This window comes from Thermothelomyces thermophilus, chromosome 7 (genome assembly GCF_000226095.1).
Source record: "Thermothelomyces thermophilus ATCC 42464 chromosome 7, complete sequence".
In the NCBI taxonomy this organism is placed as follows: domain Eukaryota; kingdom Fungi; phylum Ascomycota; class Sordariomycetes; order Sordariales; family Chaetomiaceae; genus Thermothelomyces; species Thermothelomyces thermophilus.
The window spans coordinates 2072480-2094644 of record NC_016478.1 but is presented as its reverse complement, the minus strand read 5'-3'; the positions used below and the strand labels follow the sequence as shown (position 1 = coordinate 2094644).

Here is a 22165-nt window from a genome sequence, read left to right as displayed (position 1 = left end):
ACACAAGGCGCAGCGTGGATCCCACTTGGGAGCTTGCGAGACGTAATCTTGGACCTCAACGCTCCACTGTCTGCCTGGACGCCGAACAACACACGCTGCTGTCGAGCATCGTCAGCTGTATTGACCGCGCGGAAACACGGGCAGTAGCTGCGCGCAGCTGCACACATCTTGTAACAATGGCCAACCAAACCCCAGCCGTTGTCATGGACAAGTAAGTGCAACGCCGAGAGCTCCCCAGCCCCGCTCTCTCTCTCCCCCTCTCGGGGGACAGGGAGAAGGGAGACAGCGCCCGTCTCGAGTCTGCCATGACTGACCACTCCCTTGCAGCGGCACGGGGTTCTCTAAGCTAGGTTCGTTCTCGAAAGTCCATGTGTGAGCCCGCCGTTTCGCCGTCTCGCAGCTGACCGATCGCCTCGTCAGGTTTCGCCGGCAACGACTCCCCCTCCTTCGTCTTCCCAACCGCGATCGCGACCAAGGGCAGCGCGGGCGGTGGCGGCTCGGGGTCCGGTCGCCCCGCGGTTGCAAACAAGCCTTCCTTCCTCACCGGCGGAGCTGGGCCGACTGGTCACTTATCGGCGAAGCGCGGGACCGAGGATCTAGACTTCTTCATCGGTGATGAGGCCATCGCGGCTGCCTCGGGGCCCGGTAAGCTGGTTCCGCCAAGAGGAGAGAATGCGGGCTGACAAGGTCCAGGATATGGGTTACACTACCCGATCAGACACGGGCAAATCGAGAACTGGGTCAGTTCAAGTGGGGATAAGCGCGAAAGGACGAAGCTGATGAGCGGCGGCAGGATCACATGGAGAGGTTCTGGTCCAACTCGATCTTCAAATACCTCAGGGTAGAGCCCGAGGATCATTACTTCCTCCTCACCGAGCCGGTTAGACCACCATGACCATTTCCCAGCAGCACCATGTTCTAACGCACATCCAGCCCCTGAATCCTCCCGAGAACCGCGAAAACACGGCCGAGATCTTCTTCGAGTCCTTCAACTGCGCCGGTCTCTACATTGCTGTCCAGGCAGTTCTAGCGCTTGCGGCTTCGTGGACATCGTCCAAGGTCACGGATAGGTCTCTGACCGGCACGGTTATCGACTCTGGTGACGGTGTCACTCACGTCATCCCGGTGGCGGAGGGCTACGTTATCGGCTCGTCGATCAAATCGATCCCGATTGCCGGACGCGATATTACCTACTTTGTCCAGTCTCTCCTCCGAGACCGTGGCGAGCCCGACTCGTCCCTCAAGACGGCGCAGGAGATCAAGGAGGAGTACTGCTATGTCTGCCCGGATATCGTCAACGAGTTTGCCAAGTATGACCGCGACCGCAGCCGGTTCCTGAAGCACGTCGTCACGCAACCGGGTGGCCGCCAGGTGACCGTCGATGTCGGCTACGAGCGCTTCCTGGCGCCCGAAATCTTCTTCAACCCGGAGATCTACTCGTCCGACTTCTTGACGCCGCTGCCCGTGGTCGTCGACGGCGTCATCCAGTCGTCGCCCATCGATGTGCGACGTGGCCTGTACAAGAACATTGTCCTGTCGGGCGGCAGCACGCTCTACAAGGACTTTGGCCGCAGACTGCAACGCGACATTAAGCATTTGGTGGACGCCAGAATCCGCCAGAGCGAATTGCGAAGCGGCGGCGCCAAGAGCGGAGGGCTGGAGGTGCAGGTCATTACGCACAAGAGGCAGCGCCACGGCCCGTGGTTCGGAGGCAGCTTGCTGGGCCAGACGCCGGAGTTCCGGTCGTACTGCCACACCAAGGCAGAGGTAATGCTTCTTTTTTTTTTTTATTATCATTATTATACCGATGGTATGGTTGAACTAACTGTCCGACAGTACCAAGAGTACGGACCCGGAATCGTGCGGAGGTTTGCCCTCCTGGGCGGCCCGGGTGGCTCTTAAGAGGATTTTTCTGGCATTACTGTAGAAAGCGGGCGATTGTTTTCCACGAGGAGAGGACGGCGGTGTTTCTACAGGCGGCGCCAAAAAGCAGATAGGGATAAGACGTCAACTTGATATGCTGTTGGGTTCACCTGGAGCGTGGAACCGGCGTGTTTCATTGTTTGTGATGTCTGCTGAAGTGGCGCTTGGGCCCCTGGTTCTTCCAATGACAGTCGCCATTGCCGAGGCAGCAGAAGCTCGGTATGTTGGTCCGCAAGAATACTAGACTGCTCTCCTCTGGGGTTATTATCTCCACAGCTTACATAGTATACGGTTATCTTGACTTGGCAAGACCGGTCCCGCTTGATGGGTAGAAAACCGGCCTTCGCTACAGCCTACAAGTTTAGCCCCTCTCCTTCGTGACGCAAGAATAGCCGCAACAAACGAATCCTGGTGCGACGCATCGCGTTCCGTCGTCGGCATCCAGACCTCCCCACCCCCGCACTCTCCCCCGCATGGAGAAGAAGTAGGAGGGCAAGAAAGTGGACCGGCCCCGAGCTTGATCGGCGCTATTCGATACGTGCGTGTCAAGTATATGCATGCATGCATGCCGGCATGACCTCGTTCTCCCGCACAGAGCCAGCTTAAGATGTTTTGAGGGGTTGTTCCTTCGCTCAAGCGGAAGCCCTGCGAGGTGGTGGTTGGTGCTCGTCTACCTGTAGTGCGTGTCATATACGGCTAGGGGAGGTTGCAGTGTACCCACAACGGCCACCGACGCTGGCTCCCGGGGGAGCGGATATCTTGCGGGGAACCCTGTGCCTGCTCTCTCGGGGCGAGGGAAATCTGGGGGAGGGTCTACTTGTAGACTCGGAAAGGCGGATTCTTTTGAGTGGCCTGGGGAGCGAGGGAGGGGAAGAGAGCTGCTGAAGGCGATAGCCTGGGGTCGGCATACATACTTTGGCAACTTGACCGGTACAGTAGTGTACCCACCTAACTATCTTGCGTAGGTAGGAGACTAGTGTAGGTATGGGAGCTAAAGCCTAAATACCTGAGCTTACCAAAGTAGGGCCGCTTGATTCGAAATCTATTCCTTTATCTTAGATTTTCTCTTATTATTTTTGCTGAACACGAGACTCAATTCTGTTTTCATAAGAGGAAGATAGGCATAGATGAGCAATGAGCTACATGGCAACACGTCAATGACATTCCTAGTGCGCAAGAAAGAGATAGCGAGCATCTTGCAGGCCCGCAGGGCTGATTAGCGCGCACACTAGCTAGCGGCGCAGCGGTTCCGCTTCTCCGGGGAGCTCCGCCCTGGCGACCCAAGCCACCCAGCTAACAACATCCAATCTCGACTTGAGAGAGGTCAGACCACCCAGGCTGTCACCAAACTCGGAGGAATCTCGAGTCCGCGAACGCTCTGGACAACGAAATCGCCACCCCCAGATCATACGTTTGTGCGGTTCTAAACTGCATCGATCCGCATCTCTCCACCTTCCTATACCGGCGATGCTGCCGACTCTCCCCCTCGATCTCCTGTCACGCACCAGACTTCGGCGCCTCCCCTTGCTGTCAAACACATCGGAGCCGGCCTTCTCGCTGTCTGTCGTAATACCGATCGCGACCATGGGCAGCGAGTATATAACAGGAGGCGACCCCTCTGCGCATGGCGTGGCAGTTCTTGCTTTCCCATGTTCAGCAGCAACCTCCTTGAGCACTCATCAAGCGAAGGCCAATTCTAACAGGCACTCGACCTGAGACATCACTTGTTATACCAAAGTCACCTAGGCGTCAAGTGACATCATCGTCTTGTCACCACCTACCACACACATCCCATTCATCCTCGACTCCAACGAGACAGAGGAGCACCGAGTTCACGTCTGGAGCATTCAACGAGCAAAATGACCAAGTTCGAGATCCCGACCGAGCAGTGGGCGCAGGTTGTCGAGAAGTCGGGCGGCCGTAAGTCCTTCCCACAACCCTCCCCGTTTTCTTTTTCTCCTCCCCCTCCTCCATCTGATGAGCTTCGATAGCCCCAGAACCAACGAGTCGACTAACTAGTTTGTCCCAGCCGTGACCTACAAGAAGATTCCCGTGCAGAAGCCCGGCCCGGATGAGGTGCTCGTCAATGTCAAGTACTCGGGCGTGTGCCACACGGACCTCCACGCCATGAAGGGCGACTGGCCGATCCCTACCAAGCTGCCCCTCGTCGGCGGCCACGAGGGCGCCGGTGTTGTCGTGGCCAAGGGCGAGCTGGTCGACGACATCGAGATCGGCGACTACGCCGGCATCAAGTGGCTCAACGGCAGCTGCCTGGCCTGCAGCTTCTGCATGCAGGCCGACGAGCCTCTCTGCCCGCACGCCCTGCTCTCCGGCTACACCGTCGACGGCAGCTTCCAGCAGTACGCCATCGCCAAGGCCGCCCACGTGGCCCGCATCCCCAAGGAGTGCGACCTCGAGGCGGTCGCCCCCGTCCTCTGCGCCGGCATCACCGTCTACAAGGGCCTGAAGGAGTCGGGCGCCCGCCCGGGCGAGTTCGTCGCCGTCGTCGGCGCCGGCGGTGGCCTGGGCAGCATGGCAATCCAGTACGCCCGCGCCATGGGCCTGCGCGTCGTCGCCATCGACGGCGGCAACGAGAAGGGCGTGAGCTGCAAGGCCCTCGGCGCCGAGGCCTACGTCGACTTCACCACCAGCTCCGACCTCGTCGCCGACGTCAAGAAGGCCACCCCGGGCGGGCTCGGCCCCCACGCCGTCCTGCTGCTCGCCGTCTCGGAGAAGCCGTTCCAGCAGGCCACCGAGTACGTGCGCAGCCGCGGCTCCGTCGTCTGCATCGGCCTGCCCGCAAAGGCCTACCTCAAGGCCCCCGTCTTCGACACCGTCATCCGCATGATCAATATCAAGGGCAGCTACGTGGGCAACCGCCAGGACACCCAAGAGGCCCTCGACTTCTTCCGCCGCGGCCTGATCAAGGTGCCGTACAAGGTGGTCGGCCTGAGCGAGCTGCAAAACGTGTACAACCTGATGGAAGAGGGCAAGATTGTGGGCCGTTATGTGGTGGACACTAGCAGATGAAAAATGTTATGATGACTTAAATGATAAAGCGAGTTACGAATTGGATTTGGAAGACCCGGGGGTGGGGAAGATGAGGAGTTGGCTGGTGTTTTCTGTAAGGCGTCGCTGCTGGATCATGCATGGGGTCGACGACTGGGTGTATGTATGTAATGAGATGAATAACGAATACGCTACATCACGGTAATGTGATGATGGTGTCTTCTACTTCCTGACGCTTCGTCCCCCGCATTCCCCAAACCCCCCTCCCCCCCGGGGGCAAACAAAAAAAAAAAAAAAAATTCATCGGGATGCCTCTCAGATGCTATATCCCCCACTACTAACCTGCCTCGGCTCGCCAACCGCCTCGAACCTGCCATCCCACAACTTCATGATCCCCTGCACCGCGCTCAACCCGGGACGCATCCACTCCACCTCGTGCCCCTTCCCCACCAGCTCCTCCACCGTCCCGGGGTCGAACCCGTCCTCGACCAGCAGCACGTCGGGCGTCAGTTGGTGGTGCAGCCGCGGCGCGGCTATGGCGTCGCGCATGCCCATGCCTTGCGCCAGCACGTGCCACGCCACCTGCGTCGTGGCGCTGATGATGCGCGAGCCTCCCGCGGCGCCCGTGGCGAAGAAGACGGACGAGTTGGACGCGTGCTCGGCGATGATGGGGGTGATGGACGAGAGCGGCCGTTTGCGGGCGGCAATGTAGTTGGACGGGGAGGGGGCGAAGCCGAAGGCGTTGCGCCGGTTGGGCTGGGAGAAGTCGTCCATCTCGTTGTTCCTGAGCGGTGGGTGTTGTTTGTGGTTGTGTCGTTAGAAATGGGTAGGGGAGTCGACAGGGGATGGGGAAATAAATGGTGGGTTGGCAAAAGGAGAGTATCCAGGATGCTTACAGGATAATGCCCGTGTCGGGCGTCATGATCTGGGCGCCAAAGAGGAGATTGATGGTGGTCGTGGATGTGACGGTCAAGCCGGACGCGTCGGCGGCGACGATGTGCGAGGTGCCGTGGCTCTCGGGCGCGTAAAGGAGCAGTGGATCGTAGGCCTCGACCGGCTGCGTCTTGTCGTCCAGAATGCGCTGCCGAATGTGGTGTGCTCTGTCGTTGCTGAGTAACTGGGTCTCGAGCTCGGCAGCGTTGTCGACGAATTCTGGGTCGCCGAGCTGTAGACGTGCCCCATAGGCAAATTTCATGGCCTCGACCAGGCGATGAGCTGTCAGGTTGGTGTCGGTAAGGTCTGCGGGGTCGTATTGCTGCATCGTCTGCAAGATGCTGAACATGACGGAGCCGCTGGAAGGTACTTTGGTGGTGAACAGCCTGTAATCACCGTATGTAATGTTCAAGGACGGTTTCACGTCAACATGGTACTCGTCGAGGTCTTGCATGGTCATGGTCCCATTCATGTTCTGGATCCAACCGATCATGGACTCGGCTTCGCCGGTCAGCGACGGTCCCCCCCCCAAGCACACAAAACGCGAGGTACACTCACCAATCTCCCCTCTGTAGAACACGTCGATCCCCTGGTTGGCGATCTTCTCCAGAGAGCTGGGAGGATGTTGTTAGCGTGCCCTGACAGAATACGAGCCTATTATACTCACTCCGCATAGCGCTTTCTCGTGATGATATCCCCAAGCTGAACCAGAGTGCCTTTTGAGTGGTGATGTTAAGCCGGGTCCATACTGGGTCCTACCGAGTTGTGCCTTCTCACCATTGGGGGCAAAGTCTTCAGCCCATATCGGGTCATCGACAAGGAAGGTGCTGTTGTCCTTGATGGTCGATTTCATGTAGCGGACGTGGTCCTCGGTGACTTTGAGCACTTGTGTAAGCCGGGCTGGTTAAGCTCAGAGCTTGGCGTGACACTCACCCTGAAATCCCTCTCGGGCGACGCGGACCGCAGGCATGACTAGCGTTTTCCACGGAAGTACCTGGACCAAGACACCAAATCAATGGGGATCCTTGCCCACCCGAGGTTACGACTCACGCCATATTTGCGATGTAGATAATCTAGCCCCTTGAGCTCGCCGGGCACAGCAACCGCTAAGCCACCACGGATGCTGGCGTCCGGGTTATGCTCATACATGTCCCGGCTCGCGGCGGCCGGGGCAGCTTCCCTGTAGTCGATGGTTTCATACCTCCCGTGCTTGTCACGCACAAGCATGAAACCTCCTCCGCCAATGCCGGAATGGTACATGCCGATGACGCCCACGCAGAGAGTTGTTGCCACCATGGCATCGGCCGCGGACCCCTGTTTCTTCCTCAGCTACATGCGTTGAGATGCGGGGTTCAGATACAGGAAGGCTCACGCCCATCGCTACCGTGTCTATCCCGATTTTGGAGCATATCGAACTTTCACTGGCAACGGCTCCTCGGCTGGCTTGAGTACTGGCGAGATCCGAGATGAAGCGCTGTTGCGCCAGGGGGGATGCCGAGCATGGGCCGGGCTGCGAGAAGAGCAGAAGCAAGCATGGCAGCAACAATGGCCGGACTAAACAGGTGGTCAGCCTAAACCGTGTTTCGTCAAATAGTGTGCTTGTCCCAAGCTCAACGCACGCATAGTGTCGTTATCCGGACCCTCGAGTGGCGGGCTCTTGTTGTTTCTTTCGAGTTTAGAAAGTCAGATAACAACGTTACGCAGAAGGAGCGAGGGAGATATCGAACGATCCAGCCGACTCCCCTTGGGTATTCCTTGCCAAAGAATGCAGAGTAAGCCAAAGATATATATATATATATATCTTAAACGCCTTCACAATGATGTGGTGATGGCGTCTTAAGGAGGTTTGCGGTTTGGAAGCAATCAGATAAACAAACTCCGGTGGAGTTGAGAGAGAAGCCGCAAAATCCCTAACCCGCACTTTAGGAAGCCTCGAATTAACCCTTTATGGAAGGCGCTCAGACTCTTGTCTCAAGTTCGTCTATGTTGGCTGACTCGGACTCGACTGCCTGACCTTGGTCACCCCGCCATTACTGCGGTACCTAGGTAGTTACCTCCCAGATCCGCCGCCTATTGGAAGGTGCGATACGGAGAGCGCAAACCCCGCGCCTGAGTCCACAGTCATGCTGCCACTGGCAGTGCTCTTCTCAGGTCCTTACGTCCTACTTTCACCGTCTAGTTTGCAGCATCGGTTCCGAGGGACTCAGCACCCGAACCAGAGCGGGCCTCAGCGTCCCCAAGATAAGAGTGTCAAATATCGGCTGCCAGTCGAATTGAAGAAGTCCAGCACGGACATGATCTCCCCGGATTGGCGGATTGTCGGTGCCGGCGTGGGGTTTGATCGAACTTTCCACCCGATCCGATGCTCCAGATCCGAGCACAGCCTAGGAAACCTTAACGTACCGATATTTAAACACAGGTGCTAACCTTATCGACGCCGACGACACCGGCTCAAGCCACAGTCGGAGCAATGAACAACCTACAAGTCAAAACAGATTCCGACTGCGTACATACAAATACACGGATATTGGCGGTTTGCCCCTCATTTGTTTTTTATACGACTGGGCAGGCTGGTAGGCTCTCTTCAGACTAATTACTAGTGGAGGTGCCAGTTTCGTACAGCTCGACTCAGGTGTATTCTGAGCGAATCAACTGCGAACACCCTTGTCTTATAACAATTGCGTACATAGTAATCCGTACTCTGTACTGCACCTTTCAGGAACGCCTTTCAGGAAAAGAAAAAAAATCCACAGCACTGTTCCTGGCTCTCGGTTCCGCAACGCGAGACAGATATACAAACACACATTCTCCGAGGAAGCTGGTCCCTACGCTAATTTGTACGCAGTAATCCGTACTTGTACTCAAGCACTCCGTACTCGATTTGCTTCATCTCCACCTGGGCCTCGCCGGCCAAGGTTCCAAGCTTGGGCGGTTTTGCATTGAAGATGGCGTTTCTCTAGTGTTTGGACCCTCGCTCGAGATTCCTCACCACCCTGGCCAATCAGAGCACAGTTCCAACAGCAAGGTGCGCTTCTAAGTCCAAGTGGGTCGTTGTGAAACTGACCCCTTATGCGCGGTCCTGGCAATTTTCCCTCGGGCCATTCATACGATGCATTCTGGTGAGTCTGTCCACACGGAGCCTCCACATGTTAGTCATTCATGATTGGCTAATACTCTGCACAAGGTACATCCAAGCACGTCTGCTTCAGGCGCTAGCCACGATCTCAAAACGCGCGGTCATTGAGCAAATCGTCAGTGTCCTTGAGAATATTAGAAAAGGCAAACCGTCCCTGCTTGTGGTTACCCGTCGTTGACCACTCGACCACCAAGAAAATGGACGAGAAAGAGAGGTGGAAGATGTAGCTGTCTGCCCCAGCGACTGCTGCACCAAAGCGAAGAACTGTTTCGCTTTTCGGCAACGAAACAGAGCGAACGCTTGGCTGCTCCGCATAAAAGCACTGCCGAGTTTCGGCATCATGGCAAGAGCTTGGCGATCTTTCCTTAGGGCAACCGGGTTTCTTTTGGCCCAGATCCTGGAAAAAGTTCCTACGGCTCGAGGTCTAAGGAGATCCGTCAGGATAACCGTTCCACCGTCGGTCTGGCTGCATAACGCCCAGCTGATAGACATACATACGGTACCCTACGGATCCTTGCCTTCCCAAGGGTACCAAGCAGTGTATTTGTCCCGCTCGGTCATGCAATACGCAGTGCTCCGTAGTGCCACGGAGGAGCTCTGATCTACGCAGTCACTTATTAACTGACGCATATGTTGGATTACAGAACTGTACAGAAACAAGCCGTACTGTGGTATACACACCAGGTGCTTGGCTCTTCCCGGCCCCTTTTTACCACTTTTGTGTGCTGGCCAGGCCGACGATTGGCTGGGCATTTCGTCTCGGTTTCACTGCTCGCGCACCCCTCTCTCTGGCCCCTGACAGCAAGGCTGGCCAGCCCCTGTTAGCGCCATGGAACAACTCCTGGATCAGTTGCAGTATGGAAACTTTGTGCGGATTACGCACGGCGAGATGCTCCATACTCCCCTCGTCAACAGAGCCGCGTGTTTCTCCGCCTGTCCCCTGTGGGGATCCCGTTGATTAAGGGCTGCAGGCCGTGGCACCCACTTGGTGAAGCAAACGCCCCTCAGGCGGCGGCTACACACGATGCCCCTGCCCACATCTTTCCGCGGTCCCTGTCGTGTTGTGGGTGCTGCCATGGGTCCCAGCTATGCCATCGAACGCTCCGGACACCACGGAGACGAGGATGCTGCACTCATAAAGCTCGCGTGAGGACGCCGAGTCTGACAAAGGTCTCGTCTTCTCCCCCTTTCTCTCTTCAAGATTCCTTTATCTCCTCTTGGCACAGGTGTTGTCTTTTCTTTCAAAGATCAAGCATCACTCCTTCTGCTTGCCCGCTCAACGACCTTCGCTTCTCTGACCACTTCTCGCTGTGTCTCCATTCTCTTCTTCCGCACGAGCAGGCCGTGTCTGCTCGCTTGCTTTCTCAGCCGAGTTGACTCTCGCTCATTTTGCTGTTTCTTGGACCACGCTTAGACCGCTCATCGAACGTTAGACGCCAACACCGTTAAACCACCACAACAACAGCACATACGAACACCTCAACAGCTGTCAAGATGAAGGCGGCTTACCTCACGCTCGGCCTCTTCGCCGCTCTCACGCCCGCCGCCTCCGCCTACAGCAAGAGGCACCCCCGGTACATGCGTCTCCGCCAGAGATTCAACAATGGAACTGCGGGCATCATTGTCTCGCCGGAGGATGACCCTGCTGCCATCTCGGATTCCACCTCCGCCACCGCCTCTGTTCCCCTGTCCACCGGGGTCTCTTCGGACACGGCAAGCCTCGTCACCAGTGCCCCCCCTTTCCCGACCAACGGCACCGGAAGCGGCATTACCACCCTGACCGTGTCGACTACCTCGATCCATACCGTCACCTCTTGCTTGCCGGAGGTGGTTGACTGCCCTGCAAGGACAGAGGATCTCACCAACCTCCCTACTGAGGCTCTCACTACTGCCATCGTTACTGACACTATCGTTCTCACTACGACCGTCTGCCCTGTTACCGCTGTACCCTCTATCACCTCGAGCGTCCTGTCTGAACACTCTAAGGGCATCATCACTGGCAGCACCTTGAGCCCCGCCAAGACTTCTACCGCCGCCCCTGCTTCCGCGACTACCGGGGTCTCTTCGGACGCGGCAAGCCTCGTCACTAGCGCCGCCCCTTCCCTGACTACCGGTACTGGAAGCGGCGTTACCACCCTGACCGTGTCGACTACCTCGGTCCATACCGTCACCTCGTGCTTGCCGGAGGTGATTGACTGCCCTGCAAGGACAGAGGATCTCACCAACCTCCCTACTGAGGCTCTCACTACCGCTATCGTTACCGACACTATCGTCCTTACTACGACTGTCTGCCCTGTCACTGCTGTGCCCTCTATTACCTCGAGTGTCCTATCCGAACACTCCAAGGGTGTCATCACCGGCAGCACCTTGAGCCCCGTCGAAACTTCTACCACTGCCGCTGAGACGGACACAACCACCACCGCGACCATCACCACGACCGGCACCCGCACTGTCACCGTCAAGAGGCCCACCGCTACCGCCGCCACCACCGTGGGCGTTTCGCCCGGCAGCGGCAGCGGCAGCGGCAATGGCAATGGCAACGGCAACGGCAACGGCAGCGGTAGCGGCACCGTGTGCAACTGCGATGCCGCCGCGGCCACCGTGACCGTCACCGAGGCCGCTGTGACCGTGACCGCTCCCGCCTCCACCGTCTTTGTCACGGTCGCCGGCGCCGACTGCCAGGCCACCGCGTCCCCGTCCTCGGCCTCGGCCCAAGACGGCAACGGCAACGGCAACGGCAACGGCAGCGGCAGCGGCAGCAAGACGACCAGCGTCGCGTCCTCGGCCTCGGCCACCTCGACCGCCTCGCCCACCGGCACTGGTGAGACCGGCAGCGGCGATGACGAGGAGGACGCCTGCCCGACCGACGAGGTTGATGACGCCGTCACCGCCTCCGCAACCACCGCCTCCGCTACTGCTTCCGTCACCGCCTCCACCACCGAGTCGGCCGCTCCCAGCCAGACCTCCGGTACGTCGACGGGCGAGGACGCGGGCAACAGCGACGATGATGACAACTGCCCGGATGACGAGGTTGTCACCGTGACCGCGTCCGAGGAGGCGCCGTCGGCTACCACCTCGAGCGGCAGTGCTGCAACTTCGGGGCTGTAAGATGGTGGGAATCTAGGTTAACAGGGAAGTAAGAGTAGAGTGAGAGTGGCCATAGAGGGGTGAAAGAGGAAAAGTCGGAAGGAAAGGGGGGGAAAAAAGAACTTGTTGCTGAGCATGGGTTCTTTTTGTCTCGACCGTGACAGATTGGCGTATTTTCGTTTCTTGTACAATTCGAAAACCATCAATTCTAGGGCATTTCTGGCGCGCGTCTTGAGCGCTTTTTTTTTTTTTTTTTTGGCTGTTTGCTGTAAATATATCAGCAAAGGAAACCGCTGATTGAATTTTGCCATCAGTAACCTTGGTTCTCGGCCATGTGCTAAGAACGAGTATGAACGACCAGTGAAACTGCCTCTAGGAATGTGGTGGTATCGGATGAGAGGGTGATTCAGAAAAGCCTATCCACGCTCCCTCCTATATATAAAGTTGGAATGCTCCGTGTTCCCCACGCCTCAACACATAACCTCCCTTACCCATGCGTGATGCACCACTCTAGACGTTACTTAGTGATACACAAGACTGCTGCTCATTCCACCCAGTTCAATTGGCGGTCCTCCCTCCACACCTCCATTTGAAGAGAGCCTTCCCAGCGACCGCACTACCGAAGCACACACGAGTGCTACAAAGTGCCGAGGGAAACGGTGCGCCAAGGACACTTCCGCGGAGGTAATGAAATACCTCCATCACCTCCCTTCAATCTCTCCTCCCGGCTGCTGGGCTTCTAGAGGATCCCCTTCCACTCTCTCTTGATCTCGTGCTGTGGATGCCTAATCCTCACCCGCCAACTCCTTCACACGCCTCTCGATCTCGGGCACGCCCCTCAGGAGCACCTCCAGATCTTCCCTCTCGTCCTCCAGCTTCAGCCGCCTCTCGGCGTCTAGCTTGCTAAAGACGTAGTGTCCCTGGCCGTCAAACTGCAGGATATGTGTGTGGTACTTCCACAGGCTGCGGCGGTGGCTGACAGTCATCAGGGTGATGCCCAAATCCTTGGCGGTGTCGTACATGACCTTCTCGGTCTCGAGCGTGACGCTGCTGGTGCACTCGTCCAGGATGGCGTAGCGGGGCCGGTGATAGAACAGCCGGGCCATGGCGATGCGCTGCTGCACGCCGCCCGACAAGACGTCTTTCCACTCGGCCTGGGCGTCCCACCTATCCGGGTACACGTCGAGGAGGTGATCGAGGGAGAGGGTGCGGATGATGGCCTCCAGGTCCGCGTCGGTGACGCCCTTGTTGCGCATGGTGGTGAGGTTGTCCGGGTAGATGATCTGCTGGCGGAGGGTGCCGCTCGAGAGATACGGGCGCTGCGGGATGTAGAAGATCTCGTGGAAGGGCGGCTTGTAGACGGTGCCGCCGTAGACGGGCCAGAGACCGCCGAGGATGCGGAAGAGGGAGGACTTGCCGCAGCCGTTGGGGCCGACGACCAGGAGGTGATCGCCCTGTTTGAGGGAGAAGGAGAGGGCCGGAACGAGAACATCGCCATTGGGGGAGATGATGGGCACATCGACGAATCGGATGTCGTTGCTGACAAAGGTCTTGCCACGGCCCCTGAGCACGGCGGCGTTCGCTTCCGTGTCGGAGCTCGAGACGAGCTTCTTGGAGAACTTGCCGGCCTGCACGTCCTGCATGACGTCGAGGAGGGACGAGACGCGCGAGGTGTAGCCGGCGAGCTCCATGATTTCCTTGTACGAGAACATCAGACGGCCGAAGGCGTCCGAGGCGCCCAGGAGCATCCGCCGGTTGGTCACGAAGCTCTCCGTCCGGTCGCCCATGCTGGAGACGACCTGCCCGGGGAGCTTGAAGAACACGGGAAAGCTGCAGAGAATCAGTCCCAGGGCGCCCCAGATGTACTTGACGACGTAGTCCTCCATGAAGCCGTGGTAGAAGCGCTTCCGAAGGAGGTAATTGATATGCTTAATCAGGGTGAAGTAGCCCTTGTCGAGCGTGTCCTTTTCGGCCTCGTGGCCCGCGTACAGGGCGACCTCCTCGGCGTGGTCTATCAACCTCGAGTGCTGGAAGCGGAACTCGCCCTCCAGCCTCGCCTCGTCGGCCACGTATTTGCCAAACGGGGGTGTCAACGCTCGCATCACTGTTGCCGAGAGCTGGACCAGCAGCGACATGAAGACGACGCCCTCGCCGCCGACGGCGCGTGAGAGCGAGATGGTGTAAATTGTCTGTTTTCTCGGTCAGCGGGAAGGAGGGACTGCGAGACGACCTCTGGCCAAGGGGAAAGATGTGGGCCCACCATATCCAGAATTGGTTTCGCAAGGTTGCTGTAGAGTTCGGCCAGGTTGTTTGAGAATTTTGTGACGTCCACGGCAATCAACTGGTCGGCGTTCTTAATCCTGTCGTCCAGGGCCGAGATTCCGTAGAAGGTCAGCTGAGACAAGTACTTGTCGTGAATATACTCGGTCAACCGCGTGCGGTAGCGGAGAGAGAGCTCCGACTGGTGGTATGCCAGCATCGAGTTGGTGAAAGTGGCGGGCACGGCGATCAGCATCCACCACAAGATGCGCATCAGGAACTCGCGCCCGTTTCCCTTGATCAGCGCCTTCACGATCGCGCCGTCCATGGCCGCGACCTTGAGGCTGATCAGGGTGCGCAGGACCAGGAAGAAGCTGTGGCTGATGAGGTACTGCGTCTCCTTGGACCGCCACCCCGGCACGACGATGCGGAGGAGCCTCAACAGCGAGCGGAGGAACTCGCGGTTCAGCCCGACCTTTTTCTTTCTCCCTTCTTCGTCATCGCCCGTCATGGAAGTGGTGCCGGCCCTCCGGGAGCGCTCCTCTGCCTCGCGGGCCGAGGCCCGTTTCTGATCGGCGATGGAATTGCGGATCCGGTTGACGAGAGCGACAAACAGGGTGATGTAGATGGCGCGGGAGATGCGGGTGCGGTTGCGCAGATACATGGACGTGAGCTGCGTGACGATGGTGCGGATGGTGCGGGCGCGCGCGGCGGTGCCGCCCAGCGCGACCGGCTTGGATGGCGACGGCGCCATTGCGGGCGTTGGCGGTGGGAGACGTTGACAGGCAGGGCGGCGTGGCTGGTCACGGCCGCGCGGTGGTAATCATCGGGAAAGCGGGGTGGAACGGCCGGGACGAGAAGTACAGAATCCGAGCTTGATAAGATGGCCGGGAGCGGCGGACCTTCCTCGGGCGCTCTGTTAAGAGGCAGTGTTGACGGGTTGGACGGGTTGCTGAACGCCCTTGCAGTAATTACCGAATTAAGCTTTGCACGAGGTTTTCGTGAATGTGTATGTATGTATGTATGTACGTATGTATGTGTTTGTGAGTATAGGTATGTGTGCGCGAACGTGTGCGTACTGCGTAAGAGCGTTCAGAGCCTTGGGATTGACATGATGGTTTGCTGGGGATTGTCAGCAAAAGTCGCAACTCGACGAAAGATGGTGGTTCCTGCCCTGGTTTGGTGGTTGCCGCTATCTTGTTTCCTCGGCCCTGCGTCACCCACTTGCTGGAATGGGCAAGCAGGTCCGGGGTTTGCCAACTGCGCTGGGTTCAAGCATGTGATTGTGCCTTGGATACGGCGCTTTCTCACTGGCTGATGGCTGCCTGAAAGGCCCCATTGCTGCGCCTCGGATTGGTGCATAACCCGGGGAAATACTGGGGAAACTCCATAGCCGTAAACGCGTATTTTGTGATTCCGTGCACTCCACAGATAACAGAATACCATGCATGTGCCGTACGGAAATACAACTCATCTCAGGTAGCCTGCGGAACTCTTTCCGTAGAAGCTTTCCGGACTCGCCTTTTGAAAGACAGCAACCCGCTCAACTGCCATTCGCTGGTCCCACCCCGCTTTGGCACCGGCGACCTCGGGCGACCACCGCCCGGCACTCGGAACCGGAACCGGACCCGGGTCTCGCTCTCTGTCAGCAGGACATCCCCACAAAGGCTGCCGTATCTCACTCCCGCAGAGGCCGGCGTCGGGGGATTGCCCACGATGAGGGCCGCTCTGGTGTCGGCGGCCGTTGTCATCAGCTTCTTCGCTGCGGCCCTCGCCAACACCGAAAAGACCATCTTCCTCGGGCCTGAAGCCGTCAACGTTCCGCTCGCGCACCCGACCCTCTCCGATCTCCGCCTGCGCACCCTCACACCGACCAACAACACCCTCCGGACCCGGCTCCCCGCCCGGTTCCCCTCTGCAGACCAACCCCAAGGGCCCGCCACATGGCTCCTCCTCGACCACCTCACGCCTAAGCAGCGTTATGAAGTGCGTGTCTGCTGGCCGGCCACGGTAAGTCAGTCACCAACAAATTTCCCAGTCACCCCTTCTTGTTTTGTCGGCCGAACCAGAACCAAGATTCCTAAGAGGTAAAAACCCCCCAGCAACCCACCGATTTCACCGTCTCAACCTTTCCCCTCGCCACGGTATGGGACACGCCGGAGCTGATGGCCTCTCTGCGCGCCTACTCCGTCTCGCGGGAGCAGTCGCTCGCTCCCGAGGGTGGTCCGCCGCCACCCGGCAGCGGCAACGGCAGCGGCAACGGGAGCGACAGCGGCCCCAGTGAGCGGGAGGCCTCCGTTCTCTTGCTGCGCATCCTGGCCGCGGCCGACTACTACACCACCGATGCCTCGCTCATGAGCAGCGTTCCCCCCGTCGACGTGGACATCATCCTGGACCCGTTCCTCTTCAACCTTCTACCCCGGTCGCTAGCCGGTACGGCGTGCTATATCGTCGCTGTCGCCGTCGCAGCGTATCTCCTTTCTCGGAGGATCGTTTCCGGCATCCACCGACTGATTGCTTCGGCTGACGCTGACGTACGACAGGAGGCTATCAAGAAGAGACAGTAATGTAAGAACCTTCCTTGGCTGGTCATTCATTCATGACGTGTGCCTTTGGTGATGATGCAACTTCCCCCCCCCCTTTTTTTCCCTTTTTTCTCTCTCCTTTTTTTCTTTTCTTCCCCTAGGAGAAGCGGGTTCACTAAGGACAGCACAAAGTTCATAAAATCGACATCAACGGCCCTCTCGCTGCTCTCACCGTGACGGAAACACCTCTGAACGTACTCGAGAGAAATCCAAATCAAATGCCGTCGCTATCATTCTCTATAATCATGAATGCCAATCTACCCCCAGGGAATAGACATCTGCCTCACTGTCCCTGTCTTGCCCATTGTCCCCTTCCACCTCCACACTTTCCTGGCCCTCATCCACCTCTTCAGGTCGTGTTTCCCCCCCTTCGTCTCCGCCGCCATTCTCAACCGTACCGGCCGCTTGTATCCCCTGGTCCTCGGGTAGAGCCAGGCCCGCCTGCGAGGTGCCTTGCGGCCCGCCCTCAGTCACACCCTCGATCCCATGCTCATCCCCATCATCTTGACGCCCACGCTCAGGCCCCTCATCAGTCACAGCACTCAGTGCCTCCTCGGTTCCAGCCGCAGGCGAAGCCTCATCCTCGATCTCATTCTCGACCTCGTCAACTACCCCATCTCTGCTGAGTGTCGGGTTTTCATCGAGAACCGGATGTTCTTCGACAGTCGGGCATTGATTGACGGTCGCATCCCCGTCGACCACTGGATTCACACCGACAGCTGAGCCCCCACTGAGAGCGGGAGCCCCATGGACTAGCGGGTAACGATGAGCCGTCGGATATTCAATGGGGACCTGTGTCCCCTGCACGGCAACCTGAAACGACCCTGCCGGCTGACTGGTCGACACTGGGGTACTGGCCAGCCCAGTCGATACGAGAGGCGCCCAGCCAACAGGATCTCCCCCGGAAGCTCGAGGTAGCCGCTCGCTGTTCTGTCCTTGTCTCGGCACTCTCCGTGCCTCCCAAGTGACGTACCGCGACTCGCCCGACGGAGCCCCATGCTGCTTGACATATGTCCACAGACTTGACCTCTGGGGGGATTCTTCGCCGCGTCGAACCCTCCGGCGCTGCTCATCTTCGTCATGTCCAATTGCGTTACCCGAACTGGCGCCGTGTTTTGGATTCTGATCCACCACCTCCAGATCTTGTACACCTATCCCGTCCCCTCCTGCCCTTCTTCTACCCTCTCTTCCACTCACACCTTCTTCTTCACTTTTGACCTGCTGGATGGATCCGGCTTGCCCACATCCCTCATCACCAACCGACTCGTGGTTGCCACGAAGTTCATGATGCCGATCGCCGTCTTCCTGCCAGCACTCGTCCATGTGTGCTACGCAGCGAACTCGTCTCTAATAAAGATCACCTTTCCTGTCCGGCCACCCCTGCCACGTCACTATCCGATACCGAGCTACAAGCTTCCGCACCTCATTCACAGCCGCCCTCTCCTCCGCGGTCACCGCTCGGGGCGGTATCCTCTGCCCCCTCTGCCTCCTCTGCCTCCTCCGATTCTTCTCCGCTGGTTGGGGCGACCCCGGTCTCATCATTAAGCGGTCCCCTTCCCAGACCAACACCCCGCCCCGTCGCGGTGGCCCTTCGGGCCCCGGCATCGGCACCGGTCCCGGTCCCTGCCACGACCATGGCCATTGGGGTAACAAATGACGAGGCTGGTACTGCTCGGCTCCCTGGTTACTCTCCTAGTGATAATGGCTGCTGCTACTGCCTGCTCCGTATCCGTGGTGGTGTTGGCCCGTAGCGTACTGTGGCTGCGGCGGGTAGGGTGAGTAGCCGGCGCCGCTGGCGTAATGGGGTTGGCTATAGTGTGGCCGGCCGTAGGGCGCCGGAACGGGGGGCGGCGCGCCATAAGAGGGTTGGCCGTACGGCTGCTGCGGCTGGCTCTGATGGGGGGAGGCATAGCCTTGGGCATGTGATGGCTGTTGTTGGTGGTGGCCGGCGGAAGAGCCGTAAGACGGAGTATATTGTGAATGCGGCGTCTGGTGCTGGGCCGGAGCATGGTAAGAGGACGCGGTGCCATAGAAGGACGGAGTGGTCCCGGGTTGCGACGGCGCCTGGTACGAGATGGGTGGTTCGGGTCCGCTATAGCCGCCTGTTTGCCCCGTGTTGGAGTAGCCAAAGTTGTTGTGGCTCTATCCATTCGTCAGCGTGTGCCGCGATTGTCTTACGCCATGTTCGGTTGGACCTACCGAGCCGTGGGGTCTGCCGCCGAGCATGTTGGCAACCCCTCCGACGATGCCTCCCAAACCGCCGGAGGAAGAATGTCCAGACGACTGGCCGCCGTGGTAGTTTTGGGGCTGAGATGACGGCTTGCTTCCGGATGAAAACAGGTTGGAAGCCAGTTGTGAGGCAAGCTTTCCACCGATGCCGCCGCTACTGCTGTGGCTGCCACCGTGGCCGCCGCTCGAACCAGGGGACAACAGCCCCGTCACCACCTGCCCGGCAATGCCGCCGAGGCCGCTGCCGCCTCCGTGAGATCCACCACCGCTTTGTTTACCGTTGAGCGAGCTAAGAGTGCTGCCTAAAAATGACTGGAACGAGCGGCGCGTCAGTATACGCAATCAGAAGTGTTGTTTCGTTGTTTCGACACGTTGAGCACTGAGAGCGAACGGAAAGAACGTGTGTGTGTGTGCGTGCAGCGCGCGCGTGCGCGAGAGAGAGAGAGAGAGAGGGAGAGAGAGAGGACAAGGACATACCCCGAGACCCCGATCACTGTCTCCCCCGCCGATACCTCTCGTGCCTTCCCCATAGCCGCCGTCTTCTCGAGGATGCACAGGCTCGAGGCGGCCATCGGGGTACCTAGCGGTTTGGGTGCCGTCCGGATGAACGATGATTTCGGCACTCTCGTTTTCTTGGTTCGGCAAACCGTAAGGGTGATCAGTCCGCGCGGCGGGCGTGCCGCCGGCCGGCGCTGCTTCGGTGGGTGTCTCCCATTGTGACACGCCTGTCGAGAGCTGGACGAAGTAGTATTTCTTGGACGAGGCGTCCCACTGCGCGATCCATCCGGGCGGGAGCGGCGGAGGTGCGAAAGTTGGCCCTTCGCCGCCGGGCGAGGGGGGGCCTGCCATGGGTGTGGTCTGGTGGTGGTGGTGGTGGTGAATGTGCTTCTCGGATTTCGCTTTCTAGAACAAGTTATCGAGGTTTGAAGCGGGGTCTGCAATTGCGTGAGCGCTTTTCGCCGTGGGGTTTTACGTCGCTTTTATGCCGCTGAAAAGAAGGAAGCGACGAGTGAGAGGGTGGGCAATATAGCGATGATAGTGCCAGGTGAGGTAAGGCACTGCACCAGTGCTACTTGTAGTAATCACCTCCGTAGTACAGCAGCTTGCCTGGCTGAGGGGGGAGAAAGCTGAACTGGAAGTGGCGCGCTGCGGGGCTAATCTTCCCACTCTGAGATAGTGGTGGGCTGGTGGGCTGGGCGTCGGATTTTGGAGGGTCAGGGGCGGGGGGATCCCCTGCAGCAAAATGTGTTGAGAAAATACCCAATCCATCCAAAGCACTCCGTACATCATCCGCATGCACTCCTCTATCGATCAAAAAGTAATGGTAAGTTCTGCTTGCATGCATGAGGTCGTTGGCCAGCACACCGTCGCAGGCGACTGACTATTGAAGTTGCACCTCTTCACTTCATTCCAGACGATTAACGTTACGTTCACGGCGATCAAAGACTGAACTGAGTTTCTACCAGTTTCCAGGTGTCGGCCCAATCAGCCACCACGGCCAGGAAAGTCGTCCTCGCTTCGTTCCAACCCTGAAATCACAGGGAGGCAGCCAACGCAACTCTAATCCGTACACGAGCGTCTGTCGGGGGCTTGTGGATGGAGCTCACTTGACGTATGCCCCTGTCGAGGGCACATGCTCGTTCTAGCGATGGCAGCCCGCCTACTCCAATCCACGAGCAATATGTGCACTATGATCGCAATACCATCTGAACTAGGATTGCCTCACCTGTAGAGAGGCACGTACCAGTCTCACCTAAGTCACACGCCAAACGATGGGCTCAGGCGAGACACACAGCCCCATTGCTCGGGCTACATGGTAAGCGAGAACTGCTCCATGCGTGCCCGATCGGGATATGTTGGCATTCAATAGCCACACACTGCTGGCGCGTCCAGCCCTCGGTCGGCGAGGTCGACATGTATGGACCTTGGTGCACGGCAAACGGTGCCTGGAGGTAGCCAAATGCGCACCGTTCCGCCTTTTACCTTATTGCGATCCTGTGCACGAGCCCGAGGCATGACGGTGACTCAGCTCACCATATCGACGACATGGAAAAGGTCACATCGGGAATGAAGGAAGAACGGTTCTTCTCTGGCTATTGGCTTGCGCCCGCCTCCATGTCTGTCCCAAAGGGGACGCCCACACGCTTGCTTTCCGCGGTGTTGAATCCCGCTCAAGGCCTCCACGCCGCCGAGCTAGCAAGCCGTGGTAAATGCCTGCCGCCTGAAAAATGCAAGCGCACCTTTCCATGCACCGTCCCGATCTATCACAAAATGACGAAATTTCTGCAAGTCACCTTGCTCGTTTTGAGTTCTCTCAGTGCCCCCCATTGTTGGCGGCCACCCCGTTCTCAGCTGGATCACTGACGGCCAGTTTCTCCACCTTTTCCCGCAACTTGTCAGCACTCGTCGTGGTCGCAGCCTCCTGGCCACCCGTGAGGCCCTTTCGGATAGCCAGGACACTGTCGACGATAACGGCGTCGATGCCTTCCTTGACTTGGCGCTGTGAAATGGTTCGGTTAACCCGTGCACCAAATGCGGGGAAGGGTGAGGAAGTAAGGGGGAAGAAGAATGAGTGAACAGAAAAGAGAAAGAGAGAGGGAAGGACGGAGAGAAAAGAACCTACCTGCACCAACTTGGGTTCGTTGTTGAGGACCCCATAGCTCACGCACACCAGGCCGTTCTGCTTGACCACCCTGACCAACCGCGGGCTGTTGACGAAAGGCTCCGAGTTGCTCACGATGCCGAGCAGGTTCCACCGCGATGCGAACCGAATCGCCTCCTGCAGGCTGCTTGCACGGATGTCACCTACGGGACATGTCCCGGCGTCCGTCAGGAACAGGATTGGGATGTTGGGCTGCTTGAAGCTCAGGCACAGGCAGATGTCCGGGTTGAATGAGCTGAATATGATGTGCCTGCCATTGCCGCCGGCGGCCGCCTTCGGGTCGAGATGGTCGTAGACCTTTTCTAGCACCGTGTCGCAGAACGAGTTCAGCTCGACCGCGTA

The 22165-nt window shown here is 58.4% G+C and overlaps 6 protein-coding genes across 6 annotated transcripts; 3 read left to right on the top strand and 3 right to left on the bottom strand.

The window, feature by feature from the left end:
- The first annotated feature begins 79 nt into the window (after nucleotides 1-79).
- On the top strand, nucleotides 80-2280 carry MYCTH_2316610 (uncharacterized protein). The gene is made up of 7 exons (XM_003666931.1): nucleotides 80-211; nucleotides 328-350; nucleotides 421-645; nucleotides 694-740; nucleotides 794-880; nucleotides 934-1767; nucleotides 1837-2280. The coding sequence occupies exons 1-7, from the start codon at nucleotides 177-179 to the stop codon at nucleotides 1900-1902; spliced, it is 1317 nt and encodes a 438-aa protein (XP_003666979.1). The 5' UTR covers nucleotides 80-176; the 3' UTR covers nucleotides 1903-2280.
- A 2967-nt stretch (nucleotides 2281-5247) lies between these two features.
- Nucleotides 5248-7396, bottom strand: MYCTH_57572 (gamma-glutamyltranspeptidase-like protein; the record flags this gene model as incomplete). Its single annotated transcript, XM_003666930.1, has 8 exons — nucleotides 5248-5716; nucleotides 5829-6366; nucleotides 6424-6479; nucleotides 6533-6581; nucleotides 6643-6741; nucleotides 6799-6859; nucleotides 6916-7179; nucleotides 7238-7396. Coding segments are annotated over 8 exons (1695 nt in total), but the record flags the coding sequence as incomplete, so codon positions are not given.
- A 2702-nt stretch (nucleotides 7397-10098) lies between these two features.
- On the top strand, nucleotides 10099-12118 carry MYCTH_2312218 (uncharacterized protein). Its single transcript, XM_003666929.1, has 2 exons — nucleotides 10099-10171; nucleotides 10435-12118. Exon 2 carries the CDS (start codon nucleotides 10496-10498, stop codon nucleotides 12107-12109), a length of 1614 nt encoding a protein of 537 aa, XP_003666977.1. The 5' UTR covers nucleotides 10099-10171; nucleotides 10435-10495; the 3' UTR covers nucleotides 12110-12118.
- A 518-nt stretch (nucleotides 12119-12636) lies between these two features.
- Nucleotides 12637-15270, bottom strand: MYCTH_2312214 (uncharacterized protein). Its single transcript, XM_003666928.1, has 2 exons — nucleotides 14349-15270; nucleotides 12637-14277 (listed from the first exon to the last, which is right to left on the bottom strand). The coding sequence occupies exons 1-2, from the start codon at nucleotides 15099-15101 to the stop codon at nucleotides 12874-12876; spliced, it is 2157 nt and encodes a 718-aa protein (XP_003666976.1). The 5' UTR covers nucleotides 15102-15270; the 3' UTR covers nucleotides 12637-12873.
- Nucleotides 15271-15864: 594 nt separating this feature from the next.
- MYCTH_2312211 (uncharacterized protein) lies at nucleotides 15865-17119 on the top strand. The gene is made up of 3 exons (XM_003666927.1): nucleotides 15865-16357; nucleotides 16450-16915; nucleotides 17065-17119. The coding sequence occupies exons 1-2, from the start codon at nucleotides 16064-16066 to the stop codon at nucleotides 16912-16914; spliced, it is 759 nt and encodes a 252-aa protein (XP_003666975.1). The 5' UTR covers nucleotides 15865-16063; the 3' UTR covers nucleotide 16915; nucleotides 17065-17119.
- An 853-nt stretch (nucleotides 17120-17972) lies between these two features.
- MYCTH_2316607 (uncharacterized protein) lies at nucleotides 17973-20245 on the bottom strand. The gene is made up of 3 exons (XM_003666926.1): nucleotides 19639-20245; nucleotides 19132-19473; nucleotides 17973-19074 (listed from the first exon to the last, which is right to left on the bottom strand). The coding sequence occupies exons 1-3, from the start codon at nucleotides 20008-20010 to the stop codon at nucleotides 18625-18627; spliced, it is 1164 nt and encodes a 387-aa protein (XP_003666974.1). The 5' UTR covers nucleotides 20011-20245; the 3' UTR covers nucleotides 17973-18624.
- Between the last annotated feature and the right edge of the window lie 1920 nt (nucleotides 20246-22165).